Source organism: Prionailurus viverrinus, chromosome B4, assembly GCF_022837055.1.
Source record: "Prionailurus viverrinus isolate Anna chromosome B4, UM_Priviv_1.0, whole genome shotgun sequence".
NCBI lineage: Eukaryota > Metazoa > Chordata > Mammalia > Carnivora > Felidae > Prionailurus > Prionailurus viverrinus.
In genome coordinates this window covers 11,295,923-11,319,302 of record NC_062567.1, presented here as the reverse complement: position 1 = coordinate 11,319,302, position 23,380 = coordinate 11,295,923, and the positions used below count along the sequence as shown (strand labels likewise).

Here is a 23,380-nt window from a genome sequence, read left to right as displayed (position 1 = left end):
GGCAAACCTAGAAACTAGTTTAAAAATAGCTTAATGGATGGAACCTGCAAGATTCTGCTTTATAAGCAGGAAGTAATTTAGGGAGAAGAATGTCATAGAGATATGCTTGTCCATGCGTTGCTAACACTGGGTCTTTGAGATAATTCAGACACAGGGAGCTTTGTCTGAAGCCATTTCAGGGCTTGCTCAGTTTAGGGTCAGGTGTTGTAAATGTCTATAAGAAATGTCTTCCCAAGTTCTGAGAAAATGAAACAAAACAGTCCAATCACTGCTGCAGGAAGACTGTTTTAAGTTCTTAGGGGGAAAAAAAAAAGCTTAAATTTGATTACCAGTAAAATTGATGCATCATTACTACCAAGCTGTTTCACTGTAGTTGTTTGTTATTTAAATGAATAATTTATGGATTAGGCGGTGACTTCTGAGAAAATGCAATGTAGATAAACTGACTTCAATGCTGATTTTCTACCACAATTTAAAGACATCGCTGTTGTCTTTTTTGCAGAATTGTACAAATATCGAGTGCTTACAAATCTCCTGCGTGGTGGGGCGACTAGAAGGAGGAGAAAGCGCCGTCCTAAAAGTCAGATCACGGTTATGGGCCAAGACCTTCCTCCAGGTAACAACACTGACTCATATGCACACACCCTGCAGGGAACCTCTTCTCAAAAGCTCAGCAGGAAGCTTTTCTAGAAAGGATTTTTAAATGTTGTCATTTTAAAATTTAAAACAGATTGAATTTTTTTCATTTGAAAATTTTGATTTAATTTTTAACTTAAAATTTTTATGAATATTTTTAAGTGTTTCAATTTTAAAACATTTTTATAATTTTTTTTTTCAACGTTTATTTATTTTTGGGACAGAGAGAGACAGAGCATGAACGGGGGAGGGGCAGAGAGAGAGGGAGACACAGAATCGGAAACAGGCTCCGAGCCATCAGCCCAGAGCCTGACACGGGGCTCGAACTCACAGACCGCGAGATCGTGACCTGGCTGAAGTCGGACGCTTAACCGACTGCGCCACCCAGGCGCCCCTCAATTTTAAAACATTTTTAAGAGAAGTGTCTATGAAGGAGTTGAGCCGGTATCAGGCGGTCGTCTTTCCCATCAGCTGAAGACATTATTTTTTCCAGCTTTATTGAGATATTGTTGACATACAATGTATGTAAATTTCAGGTGTACAAGGTGATGATTTGATACACGTATACGTTTGGGAATGACTACGACACTGAAGTTAGTTAATACCTCCAACCCCTCATGTAATTACCTTGGCATGTTTGTGGAGGGCAGGTGGTTAACTTTTAAGATCTACTCTCTTAACAGCTCTCAAGAACACAAGACCGTATTGTTAATTATACATCAGATCTTCAGAACTTATTCATCTTATCGCTGGTAGTTTGTACCGTTTGACCAACTTGTCCCCAATTACCCCACCCAGCCCCTGGCGACCACCAATCTGATCTACTCTATTTCTGATTTCTGCTTTTTTAGGTTTCACATGGAAGTGATTTCACACAGTATTTGCCTTTCTTTGTCTACCTTATTTCACTTAGCATAATGTCCTCCAAGTCCAGCCACATTGTCACAAAAGACAGGACTTCCTTTTTATGGCTCAGTAATATTCCTTCACCAGCTTTGAGGTGAAGACCATTTAAATACCCTGTGTCCCTAAGACCTTTAGACAGTAACTCAGATTCAAATAAATCTCTTTAGCTCACCTCTTTATACCCAGTGCCCAACACACAGTAGTTCTTCAGTAAATATTAGCCAGTGGGATGATGGTGAGTGTAAGAGCACAGTGCAAGCCACAGGCCCAGGAGGGTCAAAATAGAACCCAATTAAGAAGGGAGAAGGGAGGGGCGCCTGGGTGGCACAGTCGGTTAAGCGTCCGACTTCAGCCAGGTCACGATCTCGCGGTCCGTGAGTTTGAGCCCCGCGTCGGGCTCTGGGCTGATGGCTCAGAGCCTGGAGCCTGTTTCCGATTCTGTGTCTCCCTCTCTTTCTGCCCCTCCCCCGTTCATGCTCTGTCTCTCTCTGTCCCAAAAATAAATAAACGTTGAAAAAAAAAATTTTTTTAAAAGAAGGGAGAAGGGAGATTGCCCTAGAAAGTTGCAGTTGTTTAGTGTTCCTACAGTCTGGGTTCCAGCCAGGAGGCATCTCGGTGAAGAGACACATATGTGTGATTCATAGATTCTTCTTCGCTACTTTGGCCTCTCTGTACTGTGGCATCCCACACTGCTGCAGATAATTCTGCTGGTTGTGTGCATTGTCAAGGCTTTAAATCTCTTATACTAAGCAGATTAATTTCTCCGTTTGGAAAGAGCTGTTTATTTAAATGAGACTACTTTGTTTGTGACCTTGTTGTTTGGAAAGGATTTAGAAAGGGGGAAATGAGCTAAAATAAAACCCCCACCAAGTCTATACGTTCTTGCTCATATTTTAACTACTAAAAAATTCATTTGGTTCATTGTGCATAGAAAATCAAATGGTAGAATCCTGTCGAGTGTAGCTATTAAAATATAGAATTTCATACCTCGGTATTTTCACGTTTTGTGTGATTGAAAATACCTCCATTGTCTCATAAATCTTATTTAATTTAAATAAAAAGAAGATAAATAGAAAGTTAAAGGTATTTTTTAAAAGGTCGTGAAGTTTTTGTTTTTTAACTTAAGGCAGGATTTCTTTTTTTTTTTAAATGTTTATTTATTTTTGAGAGAGAGAGAGACAGACCACTAGTTGGGGAGGGATAGAGAGAGAGGGAGACAGAATCCGAAGTAGGATCCAGGCTCCGAGCTGTCAGCCCAGAGCCCGACACGGGGCTCGAACTCCCAAACGGTGAGATCATGACCTGAGCTGAAGTTGGACGCTCAACCGACTGAGCCACCGAGGCGGCCCCCTAAGGCAGGATTTCTTAATCTCAGCATTAATATCTTGGATAATTCATTGTTGTGGGGCCCTGGCCTGTGCATTATAGGATGCTTAGAAGCATCCCTGGCCCCTGCCCACTAGATGCCAGTAGCAACCCACACCCCACTTGTGACCACCAACAATGTCTCCAGACATTGGCAATAGCCCCTGGGGGCAAAATCACCCCAGTTTTGAATGCCTAAACCAAGGAGAAGTGCAGTACCCAATTTATTTGATTTTTTTTTAAGCTAAACCATTATTTATCCATTCACTCAACAAATATCATGGAGTACCAACTCTGCACCAGGCACTGCTTTCTAGTAGCATGTATTTTCCATCAATTTGCTCATGGTCCCTGTACTTTGGGGCTGTTACTTCTGATCTCAGCGTTGAGGAGTTGAGAGGAGGAGTCTTGCTGAATTCCCAAGCCCATATGCTCTCAATGATGACCATCCATCCCTTCTATTACTTTGGGTATCATCACATCCTACTGAAATAAGGGAGAATAATTTCGGTGGAGCAGGACTAAAATCATTACAACACCACAGTCAAGGGAAACATGATTGTTTTCGATGTCATGTGTCAGTTCTGTGATGTTAATCTATTCCAGCAGGAGGACTTCAGAGGGAAAGTTGCATCTTGGGGCTGGGCTCCCAGGTAGGTCAGTAGGTTAAGTGTCCAACTTCGGCTCAGGTCACAATCTCACAGTTCGTGGGTTTGAGCCCCGCATCAGGCTCTGTGCTGACAGCTCAGAACCTGGAACCTGCTTAGGATTCTGTGTCTCCCTCTCTCTCTCTGACCCTCCCCTGCTTGCTCACACACACACACACACACACACACACACACACTCTCTCTCTCTCTCTCTCTCTCTCTCTCTTTCAAAAATAAACATTAAAAAAAAAAAAAAAGAAAATTCCATCTTCATTTTCCTGTTAAGGATGACCCAGTAAGTCTGGAAGAAGTCAATACCAATTGAGGAAGTTTGCAAACTATAAATATTTAGCACAAGCAGAGTCAAACCAGAACAATCTGCAGGGACGTTCTTAAGTCCTATCGGAACAAAGTACCACTTTGATACCAGATACCAGAGAGAGTGGCCCAAGTCACCAGCATTTACCCTCAGCCATAGCCCAAATTTCAGTACCCCCCCCCCACCCCAGTTTCTGCTTACTCCTCTCTTGGAATGTGACTGCCAAAGAGGAGTGTTTTATTGCAATCTCTCTCTCCCTCCCTTTCTCCCTCCCTCCCCACCCTCCCAAAGAATATACTATATACTGGAGGTCATGCAATCCAGAAGGAGGTAAACATTTTCTGCCTTCCTAATCCAAACTAGAAAGTTTACAATTCTTGCATGACATGATTTGCTGCATTGTGTTTGCTTCTGTCCACTTGGTGAACGTGCAAACTGGTCAGAAAAAGATTTTATTTAGGTTAATCCTAAATGACACCCTGTCCTGTGACTGTGGCTTAAAACAATCCTTCACAGTGTAAGATTTTACCAGTAAAATCTTTGTCGTCTCACAAGGCTTTGTTTCTGGTAAATGTTGAGAACTTACACATGGGCTGTGTGGTCAAAAACAATTCTTGAGAAGGAATTAAGCAGTGGGAAGGTGGGAAGGAAAGAACTCATGATGTTACTAGCCACACTCTGTATTTAACCAGTTCAAAAGCCTCACTCTCCATTTCTTACCAACTAGAGGACTTTTATTAGTACCAAGACCATAAGCAAATCATTGTGCACAAGTGAATAACAGAGGCAGCTAGTGAGCTGAAAACCAGGGTATAAATGACACAGCCATAACAGGAATTGGGCATTTTCTGAGGATTAACTGCTAGCTGGGGCAGGTTGAAGGTCTGAGATATTGTCGAGGGATATTAACTCCAGCTGCTTTTTCAATCCTATTGCAGCTACATGAATAGATTGCTATATGGAAGAAGAGCTTTTTTGTTTTGTTTTGTTTGAGAGCGATAGCAGGGGAGAGGGGGAAGGAGAGGCAGGGGGAAGAGAGAGAGAGAGAGAGAGAGAGAGAGAGAGAGAGAGATTGTGCAGAGCCCGATGTGGGGCTCCATCCCATGACTGTGAGATAGTGACCTGAGCCGAAATCAAGAGTCAGACGCTTAAGCAAGAGCCACCCAGACGCCCCATGATTTATTTTAATAATAAGAATAATGGGGGCGCCTGGGTGGCTCAGTTGGTTGAGCCACCGACTTCGGCTCAGGTCATGATCTCACCGTTTGGGAGCTCCAGCCCCGCGTCAGGCTCTGTGCTGACAGCTCAGAGCCTGGAGCCTGCTTCGGATTCTGTGTCTCTGTCTCTGTCTGTCCCTTCCCCGCTCGCTCTCTGTCTCTCTGTCTCAGAAATAAATAAACATTAAAAAAAATTTTAATAACAAGAATAATGTAGTTATGTAAAGACCATGGCTGAAAGCATTCACCTTTAAACATGGAATGAATCTGCTCCCAACTATTGTTCACGAATTAAATACTTAACCTGCACCATGCCTTTGACCTGCATCCACAAGAGGAGTGAATCTTTGGTGTGCCTAGCTGATCGTAGCCTAATAGCTGACGTTTCTCATTCCTTAGTGCTCCAGAGCATCTTAGAAAAATGGGCAAAAATACATTTTCCTACTGAAAGGAGTGGCAGAAACCTTGTTTTGGAGAATAAAGAGTAGATCAGGGGCGCCTGGGTGGCTCAGTCAGTTGAGCGTCCAACTCTTGATTTCAGCTCAGGGCATGATCCCAGAGTTGTGGAATCCAGCCCCACACTGGGCTCCACGCTGAGTGTGGAGCCTGCTTAAGGTTCTCTCTCTGTCTCTCCCTGTGCCCCTCTTCCCTGCTCACAATCTCTCTCACAAAAAGAAAGATAAAAAATTAAAAATTCACCAAGTGCACACAAAATTTTATTAGCCAGGTTTTCCACATTAAAAAAAATTTTTTTAACTTTTATTTATTTTTAAGACAGACAGAGACAGAGCACAAGCAGGGGAGGGACAGAGAGAGAGGGAGTCACAGAATCTGAAGAAGCCTCCAGGCTCTGAACTGTCAGCACAGAGCAGGAAGCAGGGTTCAAACTCACAGGCTGTGAAATCATGACCTGAGCCGAAGTCAAACACTCAACCAACTGAGCCACCCAGGTGCCCCAAGGTTTTCCACGTTTTAAAAGATAACCTCTCACATAAACAAACAAAAAATCCAGCTTTCGGGTAAAACGGAAAAGCTAGAAGACAGGAGCCACCAAAAAAAGAATTTTTTCCAAATGAATAAAGTTACTTATCCTGGAATGTTAGGGTAGAAACAAAGAAAAAGTCAAAGATTGAGTGACTTCAAGTATTTAAAAGTTTTGCATGGTCTAGCCTATGCTTATCATCTAGAGGAAATGGGGTTTATTGAAGGGAGGGAAAAAATTCAGCCACAGGGGGGAAAAGAAAAGAACTTTGTAAAAAAAAATGTAAACAAAATTATTACAATCCAACCTGATGAACTGGCCGCAAGCAACCCAACATTGGATTATAGGTGGGGAAGTGCTCGTGAATGTTTAATAAACTGTTCTGGGGGAGTGGGAGAAAAGCTCCAATATGTAGCATTTGCTGATTCCCATGGTGTAAATATCCCCACCATGGCCGATTTCAAGCTGCCAACACAATGTCACCAAATACGGAATTGGGAGGTGAGGCTCCTGTACACCATCACGTGGTATTTCCACTCCCAGGTACAATAGACCTAAATAATATCCAGAGCACAGACACCAGTAAAATATAATAAAATAATTAAGAAATAGTGAGCTTTGAGTGTGTATTACCTTTTTAAAAATCGAATTTTCTGAAGGTTATGTATATTTAAACTTTAATAATGGTTCTGTTTAACGACTGATACTCAAAACTGCTGAAATTTTAACACTCTCCTCTCAAGAGCCTTGTGAGCCAATTACAGCCCAAGACTGGATAGCTGTAATCACTGTCTCAAGTTAAATGGAGGAGAACCACAGAGGCTTACATTCTCAAAACGGCTCTCCTTGACTTGCTCTTAAATATTTTCCTTTGGCTTTAATCAACAGTTAATCTGAGAACCAATTAAACAAACAGACAAAAACTTATGCTGAAAAGTTTTCTCAAAAACGCTATGGCTCTAAGTCTGTGGTTCTTAACCAAAGGGATTTTGCTTCCCAGGGACATTGGCAATAATTACAGATATTTTTGGTTATCACACCTGGGGTTGAGGTGCTACTGGCATCTAGCGGGTAAAGACCACAGCTGCTGCTATACATCCTTCAGTGTTCAGGACAGTCCCGCGTTCATCCCAAATCCTAACAGTACTAAGACTGAGAGAGCCTTCCCGGGTCTTCTGATAGGATGAAATGTGATAAATTCCTTTATAATTTAGTACCAGTCTCTCTCCTAAAACGGTTCCCTCTATCATATAATAAGAGTTTTGTAACTCACTATACCTCCCTTTTGTTCTTCACTCGCAGCAACTGTAGTAATCCTCGTACTGACTCCTTTTAGGGACTCTGATGTTCTGCTTTTATTCTAACATCATTGTACCAAGTCTTTTGTTAATAAGCCAAATTCTTTTTAGAACTAAGAAGAGGATGGATTGTTGGGGGGGCGGTTAAGATGGACAGTTGCATGGATATCTACAAAGATGTCTGGATGGATGGATGGATGGATGGATCATAGGATGGGGAAAAAATTTATTTCAAGAGAGAAAAAGAAGAAAGAAAGAAGGTGGAATTTTGCTTTGGAAATGGGAGACACTGAAAACAGTTGGCTGCCATTGTAACTTCTAAAAGATTTACCTGGAATATATTTAAATATATATTTTTAATTTCAGAGAAAAAATGATCCCTATTCTCTTGCATCCCTGGTGTCCTTCAAAGTTAAGAAGATGCCTTATCAAGATCAGCCAGCAAAACTCCCAGAGGGGAGCATAGGAGTAAGTATCTGAAAAATATAGACGCACAATAATTTCACTGAACTAATCATTTTTTAAATCACTATTCAACTTGTGCTACATTTAAGTGCTTATTACATTAACTTGAGAAACTTGAGAGTGCAGGACTAATACCACTTTTCTTTAAGTTTATTTATTTATTTTGAGAGAGAGAGAGAAAGCAGGGGGGGGCAGAGAGAGAGGGAGACAGAATCTCAAGCATGCTCAACGCCGTCAGGGAAGAGCCTGAGGCGGGGCTTGAACTTCACGAACCATGAGCTCATGACCTGAGCCGAGATCAAGAGTTGGATCCTTTATCACCTGAGCCACCCAGGTGCCCCAGACTAATATCACTTTTTAATCAAGCCATTTTGTTTGAAAGGAGTCCAGATAGCAATGATCATTATAATGAAATTGCCCCGATTGTTTAATTCTGTTTATTTATTTACTTATTTTCTGATTGTTTAACTTTAAGGACAGCATGGTGAGTGAGGTGGGGAGGAAGGAGTCTCTTCCTTAGGGACAGCTGGATGACCTTAGACAGTCATCTTTCCTTTCCAGGCAAAGAACTATAATTTTCACCTGAAAAGAAAAGTACACTATGAGCTTCATTTGAATGAAATGTTATTTTCAAATTGAGGCGATTAAACATTACTGACACCCAACTCAGACCTGCTGAGTTAGAATCTTCATTTTCTCAAAATCCTCAGGGCATCGTGTACCCAGAACAATTTGAGAAGCACTGTTGTGGATGGTATATAAGTTGATACTATCATAATGTGTCTTATCAGCCTAGGTCTTAAATATAATTATAAAATTTAATCTCTCTATAGCCTGATCTACTTTTAGTCATTTAAACTAGATGAATCCATTGATTAGTGATTTGCAACTCTTGAGTATGCAAAGAAGCATCACTCATGTGACTTTAAAGATAAAAACATGCTAAGACCTCACCCCAAACATCAGGATTCAGTAGGTCTGCCACTGTGCTTTAAAAGCGCCTGGGTGGCTCAGACAGTTAAGCATCCAACTTGTAATTTCGGCTCAGGTCGTAATCTCGCAGTTGGTAAGACTGAGCCCCACAGTGGGCTCTGTGTTGATGGTGTAGAGCCTGCTGGGATTCTCTCTCTCTCTCTCTCTCTCTCTCTCTCTCTCTGCCCCTGCCCTGTGCTCACTCTTTCTCTCAAAAAAAAAAAACAAAACAAAAAACCCCCAAAACATTGAAAGCGCTGAGAATCTCTAGCACCTAGTCTGGCAGCATGGAGCAAGACCCACATTTCCAATGTGTTTCAAAACACATTCTCCGGGGGGCGCCTGGGTGGCTCAGTCGGTTAAGCGTCCAACTTCAGCTCAGGTCATGATCTCATGATCCGTGAATTCGAGCCCCGTGTCGGGCTCTGTGCTGACAGCTCAGAGCCTGGAGCCTGTTTCAGATTCTGTGTCTCCCTTTCTCTGCCCCTCCCCTGTTCATGCTCTGTCTCTCCCTGTCTCAAAAATAAATAAAACGTTTAAAAAAAAAAACACATTCTCCAGGCTTCATCCTGGCTCCGCCCACTCTAATTAAGAAACTTTCAGGAAATCACTCTGCTTCGTTGGGGCTGTTAACCATCTTCACCTGAAAGCATTGTCGAGAAGGTTAATAAAATGATGTCTGAGGAGCCCAAGCATTACACCTAGAACAAGGTATTCAAGTCAGTAATAGCAACCCTCCCAAAATGCCTTACCCTCTCCCTATAGGTTGAGGAAGCCCAAACTGGAAATGTCAAAGTATTTGAGTAAACTTTGGTAGCATTTGAAAGTAAGCACTGCCACATCTTTCTTTATGTGGCTCATCTCTCTTTCCTTAGCAAGATGTCTACCATAGTTTGGATTTATGTTCAACCTAGAAGACAGAGGCTTTGGGTTTTTAATATAGGATGTTCTTCCGAAGAGGTTCAAAGGCTTGTTGCTCTAAGGGAGATAAATCTGGGTCCCTTTGTTTTCTCCGAGCATGTGTTTCATAAAAGAAACATATGTTACAGTCAGTCCCATCAACAGTATTGTGTCTTTCTGCACTGGCCACAGGTGACAGCCTGCTGTTCTCAACCCATCTCAAAAGATCCACAAAATCATCAGATACATGTGCTTCCCCCATCCCCACCACTCCTGTCATTGCATTTTTCAAAAGCCTTGTTATCTGGGGTGAATGATTTACCACATCATGGACATGAAGGTTATTGGGAAAACATTTCGGAATGAAGGTTCTCTGAGGTCTCGCAGATCTGCCCCATCCCACGCTCAAGGGAAATGATTTTCCTGTGGCTTGCTTTGAGAGGACTGGGCTTTGGGCTGGCTGATGTTTTCTTCTAGCAAGTTCTTCTCAAAGGTCCTTCTTATATGGAAAAGAAAGCAGCAGAAGAGAATTGCTTTAAGGCGCTAAATCAGTTGGAATGGGTAGTTGGGAATCATAACTATGAACCCCAATCCCTACTCTGCCATTGGGTAAACCTTCTCGGATACTTTTTTTGTGACGAGACTAGAGACTGGTGGCTTGTTTTCCTAGGCCCTTGTGCGGGTTGATTAGTTTGTTTGTACTTCCTTGGCAACAAGGTCATGATTCAGCCATTTTTTCGAGCCCGGTGTGAGCTTCTTTGAAGAAGAGAGCAATCCCCATTTGCTACCTGCAGGATGTCTGTTTGTGACAAATGAACTCATGAAGCATGACTCTTGCCGTGTTCAGAGGTGAGGGAAAGGTTGCATGAGGCAAGGAATAGACTGAACACAGAGTCATTACAGTGCAGCAGAGAAAAAAACAGGATTCAGTTATTTGAACACTTTGCTTAATAATCATCTTTGGCATTTGTATGTGGTGCCACTGAAGCCAAATTCTATAATTTACATCCAGAAAGGGAATATTATTGTCTAGTAACTCCAACTGTAGTTATTAGAAACTAGTTAATGAAAATCTTTCCTTAAACCTCATACAGGGGTGCTTGGGTGGCTCAGGTTTGAGTTCAGGCCCCGCAACGGCCTCTGTGCTGACAGCTCAGAGCCTGGAGCTTGCTTTGGATTCTTTGTCTCCCTCTCGCCCTCTCCCCCGTCCATGCTCTGTCTCTCTCTCTCTCTCAAAAATAAACATTAAAAAATATTTTTAAAGAAAAAAACCTCATACAGAAACCGTAAATCCATTTCATTGCTAGCACAGCTTTAGAACCTTAAAATAGAGTTATTATATTCAACAATTATTTGTGGAGTTCAAACTGCTTATCTCATAGGGGCCATTGAAATGTTAAAATGTGTGTTCAGCTGGTCCACTTTATGTTATTATTTTATTCTAAATGGCACCGTAGGTAGGGTATCTTGGTACATTTAAACCATTCTTGCGACCCCTATGAAGTATGTTTACACAAGATTTTGTGAGACATAAATACAGATGTCAACATTAATTACAGTTGCAAATACAAGGGAGCTTTTTCCTTCTACCTTGGTATTTTGTCAAATATACAAAAACATATCATAAACGTCAATGATAAAATGTAGGCATATTAAAATGTTATATATGGTCCTTCAACCGTAATAAAGAACAACGAGATTTATGACATGATGAACGTAAGATTAAATGTTCCCTACTTAGCATCACTTTAAGAAAGTTTAAATTCCATTTATAATTTATGGATCTCACTTCCTAAGATTGCAGATAATTATAATAAGTGAATTGTTAAAATTTTATACTATTTTTTTTTTAATTTTTTTTTCAACGTTTATTTATTTTGGGGACAGAGAGAGACAGAGCATGAACGGGGGAGGGGCAGAGAGAGAGGGAGACACAGAATCAGAAACAGGCTCCAGGCTCTGAGCCATCAGCCCAGAGCCTGACGCGGGGCTTGAACTCACGGACCGCGAGATCGTAACCTGGCTGAAGTCGGACACTTAACCGACTGCGCCACCCAGGTGCCCCTATACTATTTCTTTAAATAGCTACAGGTTCTTGATAAAGATGAATTGAAACAGTTTATTGATTGGTTGGCACACACTTAACTTTTTCACCCTAAATTTTAAGTACTTCAGTTAGTCAACATTACCCTTCTTTCTTTTATTTTTCAATTTTTTTTTTAATTTTTTTTTTCAACGTTTATTTTTATTTTTGGGACAGAGAGAGACAGAGCATGAACAGGGGAGGGGCAGAGAGAGAGGGAGACACAGAATCGGAAACAGGCTCCAGGCTCTGAGCCATCAGCCCAGAGCCCGACGCGGGGCCCGAACCCACGGACCGCGGGATCGTGACCTGGCTGAAGTCGGACGCTTAACCGACTGCGCCACCCAGGCGCCCCTAATGTTTTTTTTTAATTGATATTTGAGAGAGAGAGACAGAGCATGAGTGGGGGAGGGGCAGAGAGATGGAGAATCTGAAATAGGCTCCAGGCTCCAGGCTCCGAGCTGTCAGCACAGATCCCGACACAGGGCTCAAACTCACGAGCAGTGAGATCATGACCTGAGCCAAAGTCAGACGCTTAACCGCTTACCCGACTGAGCCACCCAGGTCCCCTACCCTTCTTTCTGAAAGCAGCTGAAATATATAATCACTTGCATTTTTAAAGGAAACCTTTAGTCCTCAATCCACCCTTTCTGCCATCGGACCACCTTCTAGATGAATGATTCTTACAAGGAGGGGCTTAGGTAATCAGGCAAATCACACCTTTGTGTGAGACTATACAGAATGTTCTAGAGCTGTGTAGTCCAGTATGGTAGCCATCAGCCACAGGTGGATAGTGAGTACCTGAGATGTAGCCACTGTGACTGAAGAAGTAAACTAGAAGTTTGACTTCATTTTAACTCATTTAAATGTAAACCTAAAAACTGTAGCAGTCTAAGATTTTTTGTCCATTAAATGCAGCTATATTTTTTTGGTGAGACTACATTTTGCTTTTGCCACTGAAAATCTGGTTTGTTGTTATATGCTGCAAATATCAAATACACACTGGATTTTGGAGACTTCGTTAAAAAAAAAGAATTTAAAATGTCTTGTGGAGGGGGGCCTGGGTGGCTCAGTAGGTTAAGCATCTGACTTGAGCTGAGGTCATGATCTCACGGTTTGTGGGTTCGAGCCCCACGTCAAGCTCTGTGCTGACAGGTCAGAGCCAGGAGCCTGCTTCACATTCTGTGTCTCCCTCTCTCTTTGCTTGGGCTCTGTCTCTCAAAAATGGATAACGTTAAAAAAAATAAAAAATAAAAATAAATAAAATGTCTTGTGGATATTTTTATATCAACTACATGTTGACATAATAGTTTGGATATTTAGGGTTAAATAAATTATTAAAATTAACGTCTCATCTTTCTTTTTCCTCTTTCAAAAAATTCCTAAGTTACACATGTGGCTTGCATTATATTTCTGTTGGACAGCACTGATCTATTGCAGGGTTATACAAGGTTCCAGTTTGGAGCTGGTGATAATAGCTACAGAGCTCCAGAGAACACGGGGGTGTTAAATAAGTCTTATTTGAAATGAGTGAAAAATTATTACAGTAAATTAGTGTTTAGTCATGACAAACTCTGACAATTAAGACCTATTTTTCTTACTATTTATTTTCCAATGGATAATGTAAGCTTCTTGTGGGCTTATCAAAATGAGCTACAAGATGAACGTAAACAATGAGTAACAAAGCTTCAGTATTTTCCAACATTTTATTTTGTGCCAAGCTTTCCCAAACCATTCTGAAATTTCCATAGCACTGATACAGATTTAAATAAGCTTTGGTCATATAAAAGTAGTCAATTAAGTCTTTCCCTAGTAAGTTTGCCTTTGCAGTTCAAGTTTCTAATTTATACAAAGCATTGAGTTTCACGAAAGGCTGGGCTTTACCTATTTCCACCCACAGATGAAATGCCCCCATTGCCATTTATAGACATGAATAGGTCACATGACTCCCTGATCAATGTGTTTTCAGAAAGACTTCTCTTTCCAAGACATGTGTGACTCTTCCAATGACGTGTTACACTTGACTCTTCATCCACCTCTTTCCAGCAACAACCGATGAGCTCTCCTGCCCTGGAAATCTGGAGAAATGCTCTGGGGCAGTGTTGTTGATTTTCCATATTTCCACTGGCCTTGGTGTAGTGACTTCTTGACTAGGCACCGAAAAGCCTAGATAAGTTTAGGAAAACACCAGGGGCCAAGGAAGGTCTTTGCAGCTGCTCCCATTTTAGATTGAGAAGATTGGGCAGCCTCAGTGCCACATGGATGTCCTAAAGGCAGCTGGCAAGCAAAGCAGAATGCAGGCACAGGAGGAAAGTTTTTGAGTTTGTGTTCTTTTAGAACTCTTTGTCCTTTCCTCCTGGTTAATTACATATGATGATTTACAGGAAATGTACATGACATGTGTAATCTTAACGTTTAAAATACCCAGAGAAGGGGAATGGAGTGGTATTATTTTTTTAATTTTTTTTTTAACGTTTATTTATTTTTGAGACAGAGAGAGACAGAGCATGAATGGGGGAGGGTCAGAGAGACAGGGAGACACAGAATCTGAAACAGGCTCCAGGCTCTGAGCTGTCAGCACAGAGCCCGACGCGGGGCTCAAACTCACGGACTGTGAGATCATGACCTGAGCCAAAGTCAGACGCTTAACCAACTGGGCCACCCAGGCGCCCCATGGAGTGGTATTTTTTTTTTTAATTTTTTTTTTTCAACGTTTATTTATTTTTGGGACAGAGAGAGACAGAGCATGAATGGGGGAGGGTCAGAGAGAGAGGGAGACACAGAATCGGAAACAGGCTCCAGGCTCTGAGCCATCAGCCCAGAGCCCGACGTGGGGCTCGAACTCCCGGACTGCGAGATCGTGACCTGGCTGAAGTCAGACGCTTAACCGACTGCGCCACCCAGGCGCCCCAGGAGTGGTATTTTTTAAGTGAGCATAATGTTACTGGGAGAAGACTGATGACAGTTTGGGTGATGAGAATTTCAGAATTTTGGAACTGAAAAGGACAGTAGCAATCATCTGGTCTCAGACATTTTTAAGACACTACTGTCAGCATCTTTGGAAGTGAATGCAAACAAAAAGCCAACAGATTTTGTAATTGTACCTATATGCTGTTCTCTGCTTCAAGAGACTCTAATAAGCATATCCTGTTCAATTTAATATTTTATGCATATTTTTCCATCATTGCTGCAAAAAAAAAGTCTTCATATGTAGCATTATTCTTTGTAAGTGACCTCCCTACCTGTTTCTACAGAATGAGAAGTTTATTTTTTTTTAATTTTTTTTAATGTTTATTTATTTTTGGCAGAGAGAGAGACACAGAGCATGAGCAGGGAGCAGCAGAGAGAGAGAGGGAAACACAGAATCCAAAGCAGGCTCCAGGCTCTGAGCTGTCAGCACAGAGCCCGATTCGGGGCTTGAACTCACAGACCGCGAGATCATGACCTGAGCTGAAGTCAGAAGCTCAACTGACTGACCCATTCAGGTGCCCCAAGAATGAGAAGTTTTTTAAATAATAACATCAAAGCCTACAGTAGCCAAGAAACCCAGCAAAGTCGTTAGTAGCTCTTCTCCCAATCCATTGCTTTTTATTAAGCTAACAATATGAACAGAATAGTCTATGGACTTTCTTTCAACCCTTTTAGCTGTATTACTGTAAAGTACCTACTAGTAAATTCTGGCAATCTCTAACACATGCACCAAATATAGCCTGAAACTATGTTGTTTTCTCAGTGAAATTAGAGCTCGGGGGGGGGGGGGTGGGGGAAGAAACATTTATAAGAAACCCCAGAATTGGCCGTGGCTCCAGATTTTCTCTTTCCTGGGCCACCCTAACTGGCCAGTGAATACATACATGATCAATACCATCCCTGGTAGTTTCAAAATTCTGAAATTCTCATTACCAAAACTGTTTGAGTCTGCTTCCAGTAATGTTATTTCATTTTGAAAGATCACCTCATGTCCTTCCTCCAAACACTTTAAGAGGAGGATTGAGCACTGACTTCATAGGTATTAGATGTAATTTACTAAGGGAAAAGAATATAAAGGGAAGTGATTCAGAAGTCATCAGTCCCTATCTTGCTCATGTAGCCATATACATGCAAAGGATTGTTTTAGAGTAAGTCACTTAGGCTGCAGAATCCAGGTGGCATTGTGACTGCTTTCAGTCCTTCAGTGCATCATTTCTTCACATGCCGTGTGTCCTGTCCTTAGACTGCAACAAGCAGGGCGAGGGTAATCCCATCATGGTCATGGAATTGTTGCATTTCCTGCTGATGTGTTGGATGAAATAGGGACTGTGCTGGCAATGGGCATTAACGGGCAAAGGAGGAAGGTATAAATGGTGAGGAGGTTATGGCCAGCCTTTTCCTCACTGAGAGCAGGGAGCAAGTCCCTGGCACTAGTGAGCAAGTGGAATGACTAGCAGTCTCACTACTGTTGATGCCTTTGTTTGGTCTGGATATCAATGATACTTGGGACCGGAGAATTGAGAGAATTAAGTCATCAGTATGTCCGCTGCATAGGGGAAATGGACCAAGATGAAGGAGCAGTGAAAAGCCTAATAAGCTGAGAAAACCAGAGGCAGGATGCTCCAATCTAGTTAAGAAGGCAGAAGAAAGAGGTGATCATGGTCAGGGCCCAATACTTGGGTACAGGCTATGAAAACACCCATACATTTCCAGCCAAGACACATTCCAGAGCCACCAATCTTTGCTATGAGTCCATCATCTCTTGACTGGTGGGTTAGAGAATTGTGACCTAGAGGTCCCAAACATGTATCAGAACTGGACCTATGATCCTTCCAACCAACACAGTTAAAACGAGGAGCACTCTGCCTGGTTTAACTGAGGCAGTACTTACTTCTCTCTAAAACCAGATAGACCTGCCTGGATGAATAACATTTCAGATCCAAGAACATTTTCATTTCTATTTTCTTTGGCAGAGGTGTTAGCAGCGTGACTGGGTCTCTTGGTTTTGTCTGGGGGTCTACAGCTTCTTTGCCATCGGGGTCTCCAAAGACACATTTCCCCAGCACATGGGCAATAGGGGAGCTGCTTCTGCTCATGGGGGAGGGGAGGGGTGGTTCATGGACACTGAGCATGCAGTCCTGCTGGGAAGGTCTCCTTTTCCTCCAAATTCCCTTGCGACAGTGGGGAATGAAATGAGTTCTAATAGCAACTGAAAACTGGATCTAGGATTGAAGGCAACCCCAATGCATCCAGACAATTAGCATTCACTTTGCTTACTTCCATAAACTCCAAGATGGCTAGTGAGGCTGTGGGCCATCATAAACACAGAAGCTAGAGATAAAGAGGTGGTGGCATTAATTAGTTGTGTGACTCACTTAGCTCCTCTGGGACTCAATCTTCTCATCAATAAAATGGCGGGGGGGGGGGTAGTGGTGGTTATATTAGGTGATTTCTAATCTTTTTGCACATTCAACAGTCCAGTGGATCCAATTCAACTCACTTCTCAGTGAGGTTAGCCCAGTTCTGTAGAGAAATGTGTGTGGACAGACTTGGCCTTTCATAGGGTCAATGGCAGTCATTACTGCCACAAAAGGTCCAGCCCAATTTGAGGTCATTCCTTTTCACCTTGTTGGTTCTCAGTCTTGATCCACTTCAATTCCATTCCAGGGTTTCTGGGCTGTTCTAAGCCAAACACCCACCAAGTGTCTGTAATTAGATCTTCCATTCAACCTAGGAGACCTCAGAATGTGCTGTTTTTTAAGAGTTTGTTTGAGTTCTGTAGACATTCAGATCTCCCCTAGGATGATTTTGACTATTATATGGATCTTTTCAGAACTACTCCCAGTATTGTATGGTAATTACTACTTTATTTCACCCAACAGTTTTCAAATTTGAGGTCATTTGCTTTATTTTCCATTTCAGATTAAGACATCAGTTATCTGGGCAACCCCAAATGTTTCCTTCTCAATCCCATTATGGGTAATAATACTAGCAATACTTCTTGGATTATTGGTTCTGGCCATCTTAACCTTAGCTTTATGGAAGGTAAGTTTATTTATTTTGTTTGTCTTTTTGAGTAGAGAGGCCACTGAGGGGATTTACAAGGATACACCTAGTGATTTGAAAAGACAATGCCAGAGGCACGATTTGGGGATTTTTAACAGACATAAAGGGAAAATTGTGTCTTGTTTGTCTTGGCAAACTTACTATGCCTGTGTAGCTGACATTTAAGAAGACTAAGAGTGTTTAATGCTGCTTTTATCTGGAGATTTCTTGTAAATAAATACAGAGAAAGTTAGACTTTCTTAGCTAAGACCTGTGATCTTCTTTCCAATATACTTGTGGTGAAAATGTTACTGTGAAGCCTTCTTTTTCTCGTTTAATTAATCAAGATCTCAAGCTTTTTGCTGACATGGTCCCATCAGCAATTGTTTGAGATGTTTCTTTTTAAGCACCACAAATGCAATTAATATAGTAGTTAACTGATACTTGGACTCTTGGGCCAAATAGATCATGCATGTTATATGCTTGGAATTTTTTTTTTTTTTTGATCTTGCCAATAAGTCCATCTCCATTAGGAAGGCTTAATGAATTCTTTCATGTGTTTCTGGCCTGAAAACCAACACGACTGCCAAGTTTCACAGACCTTTCCATTCCAAAAAAGAAACAGTGGCACAATTACATGACTGTAAGAGTAATTAATCTAGTCACATCTTAGTTAACCGCTATTGTTGGGGTTCCCCAAAATCATAGTGTATTTTTATTTTAAAACAATATGTGGCATGCTTAAAAAATGGAGAAAACCTTGCCATGTGAGTTAAATAACGGCTTTCCTGATCATTATCAATTGTTTGGTGCCATCCTGAGCCTACACGGTCTACTGAATTTTTTTACCTTTTGAAATAGACCTTTGTGTTATTCTGTTATTTATACCATTTTTGTTTCTATAAATGACAGTGTGGCAATTGACAGAATATGGTCCTAGTCTTGCAGAAAAAAAAAAAAAGACAACTCAATAGTTATCAACAAAACCCAATGCATTTGGCTTCTGGTGTAAGAAGCAATAAATAAGGATTGAGGTCAAGATTTCTAGGGAAAGTTAGATTCTCCTAGACCAAATACTAATTTGAAATTCAGGAGGATTAAGATTCTAGAATCACTTCTTCCCCAAGTTGTTGGTTGATCTTTAGAAAGTTGCTTAGATGTTCTGGGATTTAAAGGAATGACCTTTCTAGACAAAGAATGACAATCTACTTTTCCTGTATATGCTCTGTGTTCCACAAGTACAGAGGGATATGCAAGTTTCTCCTCTCTTTTTCCTAAATTCCACCCTGAGATAGCCTATGACACACTTCAGGAGAGAGTCCCCCTTCCCTGGCCAGCAGCAGTTAGGACTTCTGCTGGCTCCAAAAAACATGCAGAAAAGCAGAGAGGAAATCTTTGGGCCTTGTTGCTATAATCTCGGGAAAAATATATGAGGTCTCTAAGTGGATTATATAACACAGGGAAATTCTCCCACTAGCACGAACACTGCCTTATGCAATAAATTCGTCACCGCAGGTAAAGGATCCTCGGCTTTCCCCTCCGAATTCAGAGAATTGGCCAGATAATATCCACAGAGCTTCAGTTTCTTATAGAAAATACAATAAAGTGAAAATTCTTAGAACGAGGAGTTTCACCCATTCCCAGAACACCTTGATTGTATAGCCCGTTTCTCTTTTTCACAGTGCGGATTCTTTGACAGAGCAAGACCACCCCAGGATGACATGAATGACAGGGAACAACTCACAGATGAGAAAACCATTGAGACATGAAAAGCAAAAGCAAAGTTCAAGACACTCGAGCACTGGTCCTGTTCAAAGCAAAGAAGGAACATAAAGGTTAAACAAAGGTTTCCCTGTACCTGCCAGCGACCTAGGAAATGGAAGGGCCCCAGAAAGATCACCTCATCTGTGCTGCACTTTGGAGAAGACGCCACGGAGCCCAGAGACCCTTCTGGGAGAGGTAACGTCCTCAACACTGTGGAAACCATTAGCCATCACGGAAGACATCTTTTGCTTTAGTCATTCTGCCTTTGGCAGACACTCTGAAATGGGCATGGGAACTCAAGTTGCTTTCCAGGTAAATCCAACTCAAGTCACAGAGATGAACTATCGGAATTACGGTCAACTTCAGAAGGTGAACTAGGACCGAACCTTCCAACACTACTGTATCCAGCGGAATATTTGACACCTCCCTTGGAAAAGAAGCATTTCTAATGAAGTTATGGCTCAGGGAGACAAGCATATGTTGTTGGTACTGTGAAAGTACTTTTGAAACGACAAAGATAATCTTGTAACTGAGGATAACAATTTATTTATTTATTTTCCATGTCTCTGGGCAGATATCCTGGTCATCTAGAAGATTTGGACATTAAGATTTGGTTAGCTGGTTCTCGAAATCACTCACTAAATTTCCTTCTAAGGTAACCATCTGGTGCAGATAAATTCACAGAACATCTTTAGACAGCGCTAAGAAAAAGCAGACAGTTTCACTTAATACTTAGCTGCCTGCTACCTGAAATCACTTGGATTCACACTTACCGAGGACTCACATCTGCTTGATTTAGCTTGGCAAAAAGTTGTATTTATATTTCCTTTCATACAAAAAAAAAATGCTTTCTATTGACTTAATTAGTAATACACAGATTTCAAGGTCCTCTCACACCTGTGTGGTGTTTAAAAGTAAGGGTAAAATTTCTGAGTCCATTGATACAAAAACAGTTTTACAATATGGGTGAACATTATTTTTAATATCTATAAGGAACAACAGCAATACTTAGCTTGGGATTAAATAACCTATTTCTCTACTATTCCTCAAATCTATATACACAGAGAAGACACATCAAGCATACATGGGAAAGAAATACAAAGTTATGTAGATGTGAGATGAACCCAGAAAAGGGATTCCTAAGAATTTTATTTAGAATTTCCTATTCTAACCTTACTACTCATTTTTACCGCTAATCTTTATAATACACAACTTCGGAAAATAACCTTTATTTAAGCTATTCTCCCATCACCTAAAATTTAACCACCACAGAAAGTTGATGTTTAAAACTCTTGTAAATAATCCATAGTCGTGTATAATGTCATTGTTTCTGAAGTAAACTTGACCAGCCAAAGTTATATAATCTGCACAGTTTTGTAGCCTTTTTATGATCATGAAAAATTACCATGAAGAAATGCTGAACAAATTTTATATTTATGTGCAATATTTTATAGACCTACATATCTAAAGCATGTATGTTTACACTGGCATTAGTTATTTTTTTAATTAATATCCTATTACATATAATCGAGCAAGTGGACCAAAATCCTTAGGTTTACAAAGCAGTTGGAAAAGTTGTATTCCCAGCGTCAGCAATCACACTTTATTTGAAAGATGAGCCAAACTCAGAGACACTAAATTTTCTGTTGTGCCTTAGCCTGGAGGCCAGCCATTTGGCTACAATTGCAGATCTTCCTTGGAAACCAAATGCAAGGCTCATGGAAGGATACTCTGACGCAGTTCATATTTTTCCCAGTTGTGAATTAAATCCTGTCACGGTAGCAGTTTCAAGTCTGTAAGGACAGAAGTCTGGCTCCCAGGGCATATGGCCGACTATGGGTGAGAACCGCAGGTGCCTCCGAGAGTTTGAGGGTCCCACACAAGGCTCTGCAGGTCTTCTGTGTTAGTCCTCCAGGTAGAATTGGTTTGGCAAGGAGGTGGCTGTCTATATATGATTGGAGGAGTGCCAAACAGGTTTCTCCGCCCCCACATAACACCCTAACTCTTGTCATCATGCCTGACTTTGGGCCAACAGAGGTTAGCTCCTAAGGATTTGGGGTTCTAGAAGGACCCTGAGAAAACCCACCCATTGCCTTTTAAGTTAACATTTGTGAAGAAACTCAGAACTGCTAGGGCTACATAAATGTAGGACCCCATGAGCTGGGTCACACAGACACCTGGAGGAAAGGACAGATGCCAGGAACAAGACTAGGACCCGGAACGGAGCGAGATCTGAGGTTTCCTCACAGTCTCAGCCAAGAGTGGTCCTCTCTGCAGAGAACGGACATTTGACAGAGGACCATCACACACACAGTGGCCCCCTCTGCCACCTCAGATGTGGAAGCAAATGGAGGAAAGGGGGCACCTGAGGTCAGGTGAACCCACCGGTCATCAGTTCCCGAGCAGCACCGCCGCTTAAGGAACACTCTGTCGATGCACTGAGAGTATCTACTTCTCTCCATAACACTGCCGATCACTTTCATAATTCATGTTGTACAATGCTTCTGTTAGAGTCTATGTATATCTTAGATATCCCTTTTGAAATTCTTACAGCTGGCTTAGAAGACGTGGAAAAAGGGGCAAATCAAGTTTTATACACTTGGAGATTTTTATACAGTAAATAAACATGGACTAGTCACCACTGAAACCCCCACTTTTTCAACTCCTTTTTTTTCTTCTTTTATTTAAATACATGTGTAGATATCTGTGAAGATTTTCACATGCCTATTAACCCTGTCACTAATAAAATGAAAAATTAAAGACATGATGACATACTTGTGGTCTGTTTTGCACACAACGTACAGCTTTCCCACAATAGCACAGATCAAACGTTTCTGTCTTTATGCTTTGATTTTTCATTATTATAAAGACATTTAATGTTGGAAGAAATCTGGAAGAGTGAGAATACAACATTTCTTTGGGATGATGAGAATGTTCTAAACTTAGATTGTGGTGATGTTTGCATAACTCCATGAATACACCAAAAAATACTGAATTGTACACTTTAAATGGGTAAGTTTTATAATATGTTAATTAAATCCCAATAAAGGTATTTAAAAAACATTTTTAAGTTACTTCTAATAACTCTACCCTTATACAACTGATTACTTTTCTCTACATTGCCTTTCAAATTTTGTCCATATAAAAATCTTAGCACCTTTTTTAAGTTTATTTATTTATTTTTGAGAGGGAGAGAAAGTGCACACAAGCTGGGGAGGGGCAGAGAGAGATGGAGAAGGAGAATCCCGAGCAGGCTCCAGACTATCAGCATGGAGCCCAATGTGGGGCTTGAACTCATGAACCGTTAGATCATGACCTGAACCAAAATCATGAGGCAGACACTTAGCCGACTGAGCCACACAGGCTCCCCAAAATCTTAGCTCCTTTATGAAGCTCTCTTCTGCGTCTTCAGCCAAGCTGTGTCTCCAGCTGCCTAATGGCATTTTACGAATCACTACCCTTTTCCTTTCGTTTGCATGACTATCTTCCAACTGCACTGACCCTTAATGAGAGCAGGAAACATAATCTTTTCACCTTTGTGTCTCCAGGACCTAGGACCAACCTCTGCTATATAGTCAGTGCTCACAAACATTTCTAGAATAAATAAATAAATATACCTATGCGTATAATAATAATCACAGGGAACATGTACTTTTGTAATCTACTTCCATCACAAAGTCCCAGGGTGCACACATTATTCATAGTGTTCATGCAATGTTATTTTAATAGTTACCCCAAGTTCTTTTCGATTAGTAGGCCATCTTTTGCTTAAACATCCCTCCTGTCATCAGAAATAGTTCTTCACAGATTC

The 23,380-nt window shown here is 41.2% G+C and overlaps 1 protein-coding gene across 1 annotated transcript in view; it reads left to right on the top strand.

Annotated features, from left to right (window-relative positions):
* Window positions 1-22,333, top strand: part of ITGA8 (integrin subunit alpha 8) — a 206,746-nt gene extending 184,413 nt beyond the window's left edge. The window contains exons 28-31 of the mRNA XM_047868227.1: window positions 503-616; window positions 7,737-7,838; window positions 17,683-17,805; window positions 19,488-22,333. Coding sequence (XP_047724183.1) covers window positions 503-616; window positions 7,737-7,838; window positions 17,683-17,805; window positions 19,488-19,574 — 426 coding nt within the window. The 3' untranslated portion in view covers window positions 19,575-22,333. The remainder of the gene's footprint in view (window positions 1-502; window positions 617-7,736; window positions 7,839-17,682; window positions 17,806-19,487) is intronic.
* The last annotated feature ends 1,047 nt before the right edge of the window (window positions 22,334-23,380 follow it).